The 13660-nt window shown below is 36.6% G+C and overlaps 1 protein-coding gene across 16 annotated transcripts in view; it reads left to right on the top strand.

Annotated features, from left to right (window-relative positions):
- The window catches only part of nrxn3a (neurexin 3a), a 1597612-nt gene that overhangs the window by 336350 nt on the left and 1247602 nt on the right, over positions 1-13660 (top strand). For all 16 annotated transcript variants that reach the window (XR_005631328.1, XR_005631327.1, XR_005631329.1 and 13 more), the window contains one exon: positions 2531-2832. Coding sequence is in view for 13 of the 16 variants with exons in the window: in XM_039741969.1 (XP_039597903.1) it covers positions 2531-2832 (302 nt within the window). In the remaining 3 variants the exon portion in view is untranslated. The remainder of the gene's footprint in view (positions 1-2530; positions 2833-13660) is intronic.

The raw sequence follows: 13660 nt of genomic DNA, 5'->3' as shown, positions 1-13660 counted from the left end.
AGCACATGCAAACTGTGTTAGATACGGAAGTATATTGAGATCTAATGTTGCTTCACACTTCACAATTTCATTTTTGCCTTCAGTCAAGTATTTGGACTCGCTGTTGAAAAAATATTCATTATAGAGCTTTCTTCACACACAGAGCTACGCTAGATGGAGGCTAGAACTTCAAAATGATTTAGGAGGAAATCCCAAGCTTTAAGGATAGTTAAGTTGCTGGAATACTTCTGTCTTCTTTAACAGATGAAAATAGTTTTGGCAAGTTTTACATACTTCTTTTTGTTTGTCTTGTATCCATTGCCCTTTTTCTTTATTAGAATATTGTCTTCCTGAAATAAGTCAGGATTTTACCAATCATCCAAAATGTGATTGGTATTAAAATATGTATTATACTTTTATATTATTTAAATGAAAATGCATATGCTTAAATGTGTTATAATGGGAAAAACATACACAACTTATTTTCCCTTCTGTAATGTTATGATTAAAATACTATTCTGTTAGATTTTTTTTTTTTTTTGCTTAATTTAAAGGCAAACATACTTTAATAACAAGTTGCATTTTACTCTATATCCATTTATTTTCATTTTTTTCCACTTTGAATTAACACATAATTAATAATAAATATTCTAAAATCTTGGCTAATTGTCAACAATGGATAAATAAGACTCCTGTAAGACCCTCTAACAAGTGTTAACAAGAACAACAACAGGGGAATGATACAGGGTTGGGGACAATTCGTGACCCTCATTTAAGGTTGGGTAAAAGTCAAAGAGAAGTGCAAGAAAAACTGTTCGCAGAAACGCTAGGTCAGCCCTCAATGCATCCCTCCCTCTCGGGAAACAACGGTTCAAAGTGCTCTCTGCAGTGGAGCTCTCTTTTGGTTTGTAATAGTTCCCTAAATGAACTCTGACTTCCAGGAATGATGTTTTTTAAATAGGATGCACGGTGGTGTAGTGGGTAGCGCTGCTGCCTCGCAGTTAGGAGACCTGGGTTTGCTTCCCGGGTCCTCCCTGCGTGGAATTTGCATGTTCTCCTCGTGTCTGCCTGGGTTTCCTCCCACAGTCCAAAGACATGCAGGTTAGGTGCATTGGAGGTCCTAAATTGTGCCTAGTGTGTGCTTGGTGTGTGTGTGTGTGTGCCCTGCGGTGGGCCTGCCTGGGGTTTGTTTCCTGCCTTGCACCCTGTGTTGACTGGGATTGGCTCCAGCAGACCCCCGTGGCCCTGTAGTTAGGATAGAGTGGGTTGGATAATTAATGGATGGATGTGCAACAGAAGAGGTGGAACCTCCAGGGCAAAACTAGAAGTGACATTAGCAGTCATTGTGTGGTTTGTGGGCGAGAAAAGAAAGACTGTTATTGACTGTGCTTCACCGGGAGCTGGTGCCCATGTGCTTACTTCAGTAGTGTTGCATGGATAGATAGATAGATAGATAGATAGATAGATAGATAGATAGATAGATAGATAGATAGATAGATAGATAGATAGATAGATAGATAGATAGATAGATAGATAGATAGATAGATAGATAGATATGAAAGGCACTATATAGATAGAGAGATAGATAGATAGATAGATAGATAGATAGATAGATAGATAGATAGATAGATAGATAGATAGATAGATAGATAGATAGATAGATAGATAGATAGATAGATAGATAGATATCTCAGGATTGACTTTTATACGTCCTCACTGCATGGGGTTTGCATGTTCTCCCCGGGTCTGCGTGGGTTTCCTCCAGGTGTTCCAGTTTCTCTCCTCGCCCCAACGTCAAGCAGGTTGGGTGGACTGGTAATACTAAATGGGCCATTGTGTGTGCCTGAGATTTTTGTTTGTGTGTTCGGGCTGCGATGGTCTGGCACCCTGTCAAGTGTTTGTTCCTACCTTGCCCCCCATTACTCCTAGTTGGTATAAGCTCCAGCATCCCCCATGACCCTGTTCAGGACCAAGTGGGTTAATAAGTGACTGTCTGAATTTGATACTAGCCTTTCATAGATAAACAGAATAATTAAACTCTTCTGACTGTCATGAAAGGACAGAGTCCAGTGGCTCTAACTAGACTTTAATATTTAAACTAATAAATAAAATGCGTTCATTTGTAGATCAATCATGTAATATAGTTGCCTCATGCTAGATAGATTCACACAACTGAGTATACATTTCATTTCAAATATTGTGAATTAGACACTTTTTTATTTTCATTTTCAGCTCACATTTTCCTGCACATTTTAAACTCCAAGGGCAAATATTTACATTTGTAATTTGTAATTCCATTGTGTTAGACGGTATCATTTTTTGTGAAACACCTTCTCTAAACTTCTTCAAATTATGTGTAAACAGCTCATACAGACTGAGGTTGTAAACTACCGTATATGCCTTAACCTCTTTCACTGACTCAAAATGTTTGACCTTTGACTTGATAAACTGCAAATTCTAAAGGGACTGAAATGTTTTTTTTTTTTTTAAAAAAAGATCCTTGCTATTCTTTGGCTCACTCCAATTCTTGTTCTTCTCCATTTTCTTACAGCAAGGGAGGATAATGTTGCCACATTCAGAGGATCGGAGTATTTTTGCTATGACCTTTCGCAAAATCCTATCCAGAGCAGCAGCGATGAGATCACCTTGTTCTTCAAAACTTGGCAGCGGAATGGCCTCATCCTACACACAGGGAAGTCAGCAGATTATGTCAACCTTGCCATGAAGGATGGAGCAGTGTCTCTCGTCATAAACCTTGGATCTGGAGCATTTGAAGCACTAGTAGAGCAAGTAAATGGCAAATTCAACGACAACGCGTGGCACGAAGTTAAAGTCACGCGCAACCTGCGGCAGGTAATGATTGAAGCTGATGATGGGGCGCGCAAAATTGGCGAGCAGGGCCCAGCTAATGACTGACAATATTTAGACCTAAACGTTGTCCTAATCATAACTGTACTTTTTAAAAACACTTATTTTGCCATTGATTCTTTTATGAGTCCTCATTTTTGTTTATTTATTTATTTATGTATGTATGTGTGTATTTATTTATTATTTAATTTTATGTCCAAAATCTCTCCTTTATATTTTTCTTCATATTCTTTGGATTATTGTTCTGATTGATGTCTTCTTATTTTACTTTTTAATTATTTATGGTTTATATCTGGGTTTTAACTTTCCGTCATTTTTTTATGTGTATATTTCCTTTAATTTTCTTTTGATTAATCTGAGCACCAAGAGCACCAATTTCCCTTCTGATTTTTTCCCATTTTTTCTTCACTCTTTGCTTCTTCAAACAGAGTCTTCTGTCAGACGCCATCACAAAGATGATGGTGTTTGAAGACTGAATTTTATCCTGTTACTGTATCCATCAATGAGAAGTAGTGAATCTGTGAGAACTGCAGGGGAATCTTCAGCAAAGTCATTCTGGTGGTTCTAAACACGCACAAGAGAATTGTTGTTTCAAGTTGCATTTTTGTTTGAATTTTTAAAATGACCTGCATTGCTCTAAACCAGGGGTCCTCAATCACAGTCCTGGAGGGTCACAGTGGCTGCAGGTTTTTGTTCTAACCCAGTTGCTTAATTAGAAAGCAATTCTTGCCAATAATTTAATTTCATGGCTTGTTACTGCTTTAACTCTGCCATGTCAAGTCATTCTCATATCCTAGATTTTCTTCCCCTTTCTATCTATCTATCTATCTATTATATAGTGCCTTTCCTATCTATCTATCTATCTATCTATCTATCTATCTATCTATCTATCTATCTATCTATCTATCTAATCCTGCCAACTACGCTTATCTATCTATCTATCTATCTATCTATCTATCTATCTATCTATCTATCTATCTATCTATCTATCTATCTATCTAATCCTGCCAAATACGCTTATCTATCTATCTATCTATCTATCTATCTATCTATCTAATCCTGCCAACTACGCTTATCTATCTATCTATCTATCTATCTATCTATCTATCTATCTATCTATCTATCTATCTATCTAATCCAGCCAACTACGCTTATCTATCTATCTATCTATCTATCTATCTATCTATCTATCTATCTATCTATCTATCTATCTATCTATCTATCTTAAATTAACATCAAGAATCAGCATCTGATTAAGAAACTGTTTGGAGTGAAACTGGGTTGGAGTTTGAAGCCCCAATTTAGCTGGTCATCTGTTGGCTTGTTTCACGTCTCATTTCTGTTTGGCTGTCATTTAATGAAGAAAAGAATCAATTCAGTGGAGTGAATCCTTAAAAACAGGGCTAAAGAAAAGAAGTTAATTAGCAGTGAAAACTGGTCACTTATTACGAAAAGGGTTAGAATGAAAACCTGCGGCCACTTCGGCCCTCCAGGCCCGGAGTTTGACACCCCTGATTTGAAGGCTAAAATGAACGAGCAGTTCTCAGTCCTTCACTTTCCTTCCAAGTATTTAATTCAACCCAATAGTGCATGATAAATACACTCAGGTGTAAATGCAAAAAATACGCAATAAGGGTTGAAAATCTTAACAAGCGAGACAACTGAAGTGAAGTAGAAGTGTTGCTTAAGCAATAAGTGCTTCTTATTAAGTAACTGGGTTGGAGCAAAAACCTGCAGCCACTGCGGCCCTCCAGGACTGTGATTGAGGACCCCTGCTCTAAACTAAAACAACACAATAAATAAACAAATAGATAAAATGTGATCCTACGCCGTAGGTTAATAATTTGATAAACATGCCACTAGTGGTATATGCTAATATACGCTTTTATATATAAAGGAGGAAAGACTGACTGTCTTGTACCAATCAGTCCCCAAAGTGTGGTATCCAAATGCCAAATACAGAGAAGCAGCAATTGGAGTGGACAGCCCCTCGAGTGGACTGGAAGATGAGCTTTGCATTGGTAGAAGCTGCACATTTGTATAACCACCAATCAAGAGTATGTAAGGCGAAGTTAACAGAAACACAGTAGATGCAAGACTAAGAGGCTGCAATATAAACGCACAGCAAAGCTGGACACAGTGAGATAACTTTTCATGTTTATGTATTTTATTTATTGCTGATATTTTTGTAAGCTTCAACAATTTCTATCCAGATGCCTCATTTTGATTTTTTCATGGTAGACATGAATCTTCACTACTCTTCAAATATCATTCATTGGAAAGTGGGAGATATGATTATTAATTTTATTCTCGGTCGTTCCTACTGTATGAAGTAAATTAGTGATTAGTTAAGTAGATATGTAATACATCTATATTCAGAATATCAAAATATTGTAACCACGTAAGATAATTTAAAATGCTGAATTTGCAATATCCGGCTAAATTATATCGATCTCCATCACTGGTAAAATGGCCTATGTACTGGAAGTGATTAGCAAAACAGGGCTGTTATATTAGTGTACACTCTGAGTGAGGCCCAGATGATTATACATTAGTGTACCATCTCATAAGCAGAAGGGGTGTATCAACATAATATTAGGCACATTTGTTTCAGAAGTCGTAAACTTCTTGACAGATTGGCAGCTTGTTCTACCCTTCCGATGAATTATAACTCTGACCTATGCAGATGTACAATGAATTCACAGTTGGTGCCATTGTAAATATTGGAAGAGATGAGCAATGGCAGCTGTGTAAGTTATAAAGATGTTCCTTGTCTTAAGCTAAGAGGTTTGCTTTTCCATAAAGCGAGGTCTGAATTCAGGGTTGCATTTACCAATAATGGGGTTTGTCATGGACATGTTACTATGCAGTCTAAGAAGCTCTAATATACTGAAAGAGATGCAGTATATTTCAGATTACAAAGTTTTACGTTTCACTAAAGTGTAGACTCTTTATTGCAGAGGCCATGTCATGGAATTCAGTGAGATTAGCAGAATTACTGTATTTGCCTAGGACTGACAGTTGTAACAAAAGAAGTTATGCGATGTACTGATTGATTTGAGGGCCATAGAATGGCCAAGAATTATAAATACTCCTGCATTCAATACTGCCTCAGCTCGATGTTAAACCGGCGTGATGTGCTCCCTGGGTACCTTGGTACAAATAAAGGAATCAGAGCTTCAAACGAATACACTGGTTTGAAAAAAAAAACAATGTATTCTCTATAAAAATATTAGTTGTTCGTTATAGATTTGAGGGTGCTGAATCTAGTTCTGGCAACAACATTGCTTAATCATGAAGGTTTAAAATGAAAGCACTATTTTAGAGAAAAAGACCATATATTTTTAAAATGAAGTATTTAGACTTAAAAAAATTTAATTTGAACATCCATCCATCCATGATTCAACACACTATATCCTAACTAGAGGGTCACAGGGGTCTGCTGGAGCCAATCCCAGGCAACACTTTGCACAAGGCAGGAAACAAACCCCAGGCAGGGCACATACATACACACACACACACACAACCACTGTGTCCACGGCACTTTCCGGAAGCATCACTGACTTGTTTAGGATCGTTCTCATCAGTGAATGGAAAGCAGCACGGTGGATTCAAGTTTTGTGGTCTGACAAGTCCATCCATCATCCAAACCATTATATCACGGGGGCCTGCTGGAGCAAATCCCAGCCAACACAGGGCGCAAGGCAGGAAACAAACCCCGAACAGGGTGCCAGCCCACCACAGGGACAATTTAGAATCGCCAATGCACCTAACCTGCATGTCTTTGGACTGTGGGAGGAAACCCACGCAGACATGAGGAGAACGTGCAAAATCCACTCAGTGAGGACCCGGGAAGCGAACCTGTGTCTCCTAGCTGCAAGGCCACTTCAATCATCCATCCAGTATTCAACCTGCTATATCCTAACTACAGGGTCACGGGGGTCTGCTGGAGCCAATCCCAGCCAACACAGGGCGCAAGGCAGGAGACAAACCTCGGGCAGGGCGCCAGCCCACTGCAGGGCTCATTTAAACATATTGTTTATATATGCTTATTAGTTACAAAAAGTAGTCAGTTGAAAGTTTATCTCCTCTTATTAGCCTTCAAAAGATATTTTGTGATGGAACGGCCAACACATGTCTGGTAACACAGACTCATTCAGCTTTCCACTATAACATTTCTACAAGTGAGGCCATTGTTTATTAAAGACCGCTCCCATTTTCTGAGGGAAAAAAATCTAAATGAGAGTGTAGGAAATGGATTTTTAAAAGACACGTCACACTCAAGCGCTAGCTGGGAAGAGAGAATCTCCTCAACTAGTTTCTCATACTTTCTGAATTTGTATTCTCAAGGAAATTGTTTCAAAATGCCTTCCTGGCTCTGTCTTTCAAATTTGTACAGTTTACGTGTCTTTGAAAGGCTCTCAGATTTGAGGCTCAATGAAGACGTCTTCTTTTATTTTTGCTTCGCTAATGTGAGGAAACGTCTGCTTTGAATTATTAAAATCCTTCACCATTTTTTATTTGTGGTCAGGAAAATGGAAGGATCAACCCGGCCATGTATATTTCTGAAGAAAACATTTAAACAACAGCTTTCTCTCTTCTCAACAATAAAAAGGCGTCTTTCTGATGTTATAAAAATGCACTCCTGGCTATTACGGAGGCATAAGAAGAAAGAGAGAAACAAATACTAACAGCGCAAAAATGTCTATCAAATTTTGGGTTGTTTCCAACTGAAATAAAGTTCAAAATGAGTAAGTAGAAGCTCAAAATATGCTTCAAATAATATTCAGAGCATGAAAAATACATACGGCATAACATATACAGAAACTTATTTCTTACAAAAATGTTTTTTTTTTTTCAAAGATGTTTTTTCAATAAACAGTTTGTGGTAGAGAACTTCCAAATTCAGAAATGGATTCAGCATAAATAAGTCTATAAAGTATACTGATTTTTTTTGCATAGGAGGCAGACCAGTGATATTAAATAAATAGAAAATCCCTGACAATACTTAGGCAGCAAGTTAAAGCAACACTTGATATCAGTGTGCTGTGGAGGATAGATAGATAGATAGATAGATAGATATGAAAGGCACTATATAATAGATAGATAGATAGATAGATAGATATGAAAGGCACTGTATAATAAATAGATAGATATGAAAGGCACTATATAATAGATAGATAGATATGAAAGGCACTATGTAATAGATAGATAGATAGATATGAAAGACACTATATAATATATAGAGAGATAGATATGAAAGACACTATATAATAGATAGATAGATAGATATGAAAGGCACTATATAATAGATAGATAGATAGATAGATATGAAAGGCACTATATAATAGATAGATAGATAGAACTTTATTTGTCCCCATGTGTAAATAAAAGATAAACTTGAAAGCAAAACATCATATTATAAATATGCTGCTAAAGAGCAATAAGCTAGTTTAAGTCACCAAGTGTAAACTGCAGTTTTTTGTTATAACTCATATATTGCAGAAATGCAGTGTGTTTTCTACTTCTTCTGTTCTTGTTTAATGCTATGCTGTGCTGATTGACTGTTTTATATACTGCAGTTGAATTACACTGAAAAAGAAAACTCTCCTATGACAAATTAGCAAAAAAAAAAAAAAGAGTATCTTAATTATATAAATATATGCTATGCATTTTAAACTGGTTATTTGGCTGACAGGTGCAAAACAAGCACTAGAAGGGTACAAGATGCATCAGGCACCATCTAATGACAGGAAAATCAACACATCCATTGACAGTCTCTTTTATTCTGCTATGGGAACAATCCCAGGGGATATGACACCATGTAAGTAGAAAGGGTGTCTTTTCAAGCATCTTTGGTAAACAGAAGGCCTCAGGAGAAAAGCAGCAAGCCAAAGGCATTCTTCAAATGTGGCCAGTTGGAAACACCAACTTATCTAAGCAGGGTGTCTTTGGGGATGTGGAAGGAGAGCTCAAGCACCCTGATGAAAGCCCTTGCCGACACACAGAGCTTGGACAGACTCTACACAGATAGTGTTCTCACATGATTTTTAAACACAGGACAGTAGACATTTATCCATCTGGTAGATTATGTCTAATTTTATAACCAGTGTATCCCTTTCAGGACTATAGGCATTAGAGAATACTTCGCAGCAGCTAATTCAAATTAAGAATTGCATGGATTCAAAACACAGTTGTCAATATAATAAAAACTAAAAACTAAAAAACATAAACAACATGTATAGCATTATAGTATTTAAATCCATAAAAGCATGTGGAAATAAAACAAATAAATTGAAATTGCTAATGGTCTATGTACACATGCTGTTATATACAAGTGCAAATGAAGCAAGCGTCACTTTTTAAATTAAATACCAGCTGAGAAAGACAATGCATTGTTGCCTTTGTGGAGATCTGTAAGTGGCTGAAATGTAAAAGCACAAATTAGAAATCAAAATGTGATGTACTAATCTTTCAAATTCCACCCAATCACATTTGAAAAAACAAATAAATTTGATCCCGACACTGAAGGCCTAAGAGCAAAGGCTAGCCACATTGTTCCTCATAGGGACTGTCAAATGAAAAATGCCAATTGAATTGGTTTTTATGTGCCATTTGAAGTTAACTATCTCTTTTCTAAAACAAGCTCTTTTATATAAAACTTAATTATGTCTAGGTCTATGACACAGTGTGTTTAAGAAATAAAACAATCTATTTTTATTTAGTAGAACTAAAATTAGTTGTAGAAGAACTAGACATTTCCCCACTGATAAAAATAATTTCCATCCATTTGCTCTCCACTTCTTTTCCATTCCATTAGAACATTTTCATCTCACTGGAATCACAGGGTTTATCACCCTTAGATGTCACCTAATTTTGTATTTTGCTATTCTTTATTTATTTCAAAGTTCTGTATCACCTGTCTTTTATATACACACCAGTGAATAAACCTTAGTGTTCTCTAAGAGGGCACCATGTCTGGGTACAGATGTTTAAAAGTGATGACAATGTTGCCAAATCACCCAGGCAAGAGCTACTTTCACAAAATTAAAGAAACAATTATCTTGTTTTTTAAACTGTGAATGACATGCTGTGTCAGAGCCGTCTTCCCAGAGAAAGCGTTCCTCTCTGTCTATATTTACATAAACAGGTGCGGATGGCAATGCAAGCCTTCCGTTCTGGCACAGGATGCAGTTCTTTTGTTTTGGTGAAATAATACCATTTAAAAAATTGTAGCTGTTAATTATATTCTATACCTAATGGACAATGCCCTTACTTACTGGTTACTTACTGGTTGCATACTTTCCGACATTGCCCTCTTACTGGTTGGTTGCATACTTTACGACATTGCCCTCTTGCTGGTTGCATACTTTACGACATTGCCCTCTTGCTGGTTGCATACTTTACGACATTGCCATCTTACTGGTTACATACTTTACGACATTGCCCTCTTACTGGTTGCATAATTTACGACATTGCCCTCTTACTGGTTACATACTTTACGACATTGCCCTCTTACTGGTTGCATACTTTACGACATTGCCCTCTTACTGGTTACATAATTTACGACATTGCCCTCTTACTGGTTACATACTTTACGACATTGCCCTCTTACTGGTTGCATACTTTACGACATTGCCCTCTTACTGGTTGGATACTTTACGACATTGCCCTCTTACTGGTTGCATACTTTACGACATTGCCCTCTTACTGGTTGCATACTTTACAAAACAGTGATACTGTGTACTTTTGGAGGCCAATTTTTACAATGAAACATTCTGACTGCTATCTCCTGTTAGCATGGCATGTCTTTGAAGGGACAATTGGCTTTATCCGTTTAAAACAATAGTTTAACTTGCTTCCATTTTTTTTTAATTGAACAAAAATGTACATGAGGAAAATGAATTTATCAGCATTTTGAGCATTTTCAGAACTAAATATCAATGGCGGGTGCAGCAACCTTGTGTGCATCAATTTTGTCACTAAAGTAAAACCCCAATTTCAACAAATATGGGGCAGTTTTGAAATGCTAATAAAAACAAAAAGGAGTGATTTGTAAACTTTGTTCACTCTGTACTACAGGATAGCTACAATGACTTATTGCTTGTTGTTTTCCCCTGTGTATCAAAACGCGATATCAGTTGTTTTTGTGTTGTAACGTAAATCAGTAAATTGTGTCTTTTACGGTTGGGACATATACAGTGTTTTCAACACAACTTATGAGGATAACACGAGTGAACATAACTTCATAACCTGCTATAATTCACTTTTCTCCTCAGCTTCACTTTAGCATGTTCGTATGCAGCGCAAAGATATGTTTCCAATCATCTCACCCTGCAATTACGACCTTGATTATTACAAAGATATTCTTAAATAGGTACACTGGGTGAATTATATTTGAATGAAAACCAAGGAACACAGCAGGTCAATACAGCTGATTTCTGCTACACAACATTCAATTTATACTGATTAATTCAACCATTTGCTAACAAAACCACTTCAAGAAATGATTATGAGCTAAACCGATATTCAAACTTGTGTCGGTGCATCTTTACAAATTACTTATTTATGAAATTAGAAGTACTACAAACGTTTTTTTTTTTAAGTTAGATACTGCAAAAAACAGCACGGAAAAAAGCAAGTGGTGCCATTATCGTGTGCCATTTTCAGAGAGCATTTCTATTCTATTCTTTCTCTCAGCCACACCCTTTTCAAGCAAGCAGCGTCTTTCTTTCATTGTTACGTTGCTTGCGTACATCTACAGGGTTTTAAAACAATTTAGTTAATTTTAAGGCAAGTTGTATTCAGCTTGTCATGGCTCAGACTTGGTGTTTCCTTCTGTTCATTTATTTACACCATTTTGCTTGGTATATGACTACGACTAAGTAAAAGAGTCTTGTGTAGAAAGTTCTTTCTCAGACTATTACATCTCAACATTCCTACCATTCTCTGTCTAAGGCCAAGCTGACTGTATCTGGTGAGTATTTTAGGCAGAAGACCATGCTTCCATAGGTGGGCAGCATTTAACCGGGCTACTCAGCCAAAGAGTCATTTGTAATGTCTTTGAAGGATTAAACTAATCACATGACTTACAATACTTTGGTTGTAGCATGTGAAGTTCAGGTCATTGCTTCTGGGATGAAAGATGTCAAACTCTTCATAAGCCGTCTTTCTGGCTCTGAGTTCTTCTGCTGTGGAATTTGTGAATTTCTCTAATCCTGTAGTGAGATTTCACGAGCCTCAAATCTTTAAGCTTGTGCATAAAATAATATTTTTACACTGGCTTGAAGAATTCAAGTCTTTTATATGTAAAGCTTAAAATGTATAGGGCGGTCCAGATCTAATTATGCAATTTTCATTACGCTATAACTTATTAAGTTTATTACATAGAAAATCACCTGAAAAATCCCGGACCATCGAGAAGTGTGCGAACTGACGACATGAAGAATCGTCTTTGTGCCAAACTGGAATCGTCCCCGCATAAATCAAAGTCATCCAGACGATCTGGATCTGCATAATTAGATCTGGACCACCTTGTAGTTTTGCTAGCATCTTCAGTGTAAGTGAAAAACTCAACTGCTACCTCCAAAGTTGACTCTGTAGTAGTCATGCTGAAGAATAGTGGGATTTCTCATAACCCTGCGATTGTTACATATGAGTCAAATTTTGGAAGTATCTTTGAGTCTGTTATTTAACTTCAAAGAAGGGTAAAATAAATGTAATGCGCTCATAACTCAAATTATACAAGTAAAACTAGGAAGGAGTCAGTCTGTCAATAGAAAAATAAATGAAAATACTAGCAGAATAATATCTTGATGAGCATCTTAACCATATCGTCTCTCAGGAAAGTTACGTATGTTTGATGCACCTCACTACACTGATCAGAAGGGTTGTATGTACATCCAAATTATCAAACTACACACTACGAAAGTTTGTACGCCCAGTCTTGACAAGAGATGCTCTTATTCTCAAAATGGCTTATTATTATTTTATCCTAACTCATGCATGCTATTCACATTATTCATACTAATGGAAATAATATATCTGTGGTTGTATTTAACCAGGGGTCACTTGGAGCAACACTAATGCTCAGTGACATTTTCTATCAAATAGTTATTTTTCGCTTTCAGACAAGAAAGGTTATATTGTTCTTTGAAACAATTTCTCACAGCATTTTTAACCAATTTTGAGATCTTAGATCTCTTTCACAATGTTTATATCTTCCGTTTTATTTTGCCCAATTGAGATTTTATGGTTTTATACTCCTGTTTTTGGCCGTTAGGACTATGCCTTGGATAAACATGCAGAAAATGTATTCATACTTAAACATTTCCTGGAAAGATATTCACCGAGCAGACGTCTTGTGATTAAGAAAGACTCGTTTCTGACAAAGTTTATTTTATAATCACCTACATTTGGTGTAGAGTCATTTATTTCTTTGAATTTGTGTTGATTATGCTGTCCATTCTAACAAACCATTTTAGATGTTGCTGCAGTGTTGTATGCCTTAGATTACGAGTAGATTATGAAGAAATGTTGGGGTTTTCTGTCTCACGTGCTCATTTTATTGTGTAGAAATCCCTTTTCCAGATTTCGAAATATTTTTGGCAAGTAATAGTAGTATTGCCAAGATACTTTATAAAAATGTCTATCACCTTGTTTTTCCACGTCTTCGATACTTGGTGCTGGAAACTGTGTTCGCACGAACACTAGGGACAGACATAAAAACGATGCTCAAAATCAAGTTAGGAAAACCCAAATTTGTCTCTACAAATTATAAAAAAAATCTTAATACATAAAATGCTCAAATCAC

Source organism: Polypterus senegalus, chromosome 18 (assembly GCF_016835505.1).
Source record: "Polypterus senegalus isolate Bchr_013 chromosome 18, ASM1683550v1, whole genome shotgun sequence".
NCBI lineage: Eukaryota > Metazoa > Chordata > Cladistia > Polypteriformes > Polypteridae > Polypterus > Polypterus senegalus.
This window is presented reverse-complemented; position numbering and strand designations above follow the sequence as displayed.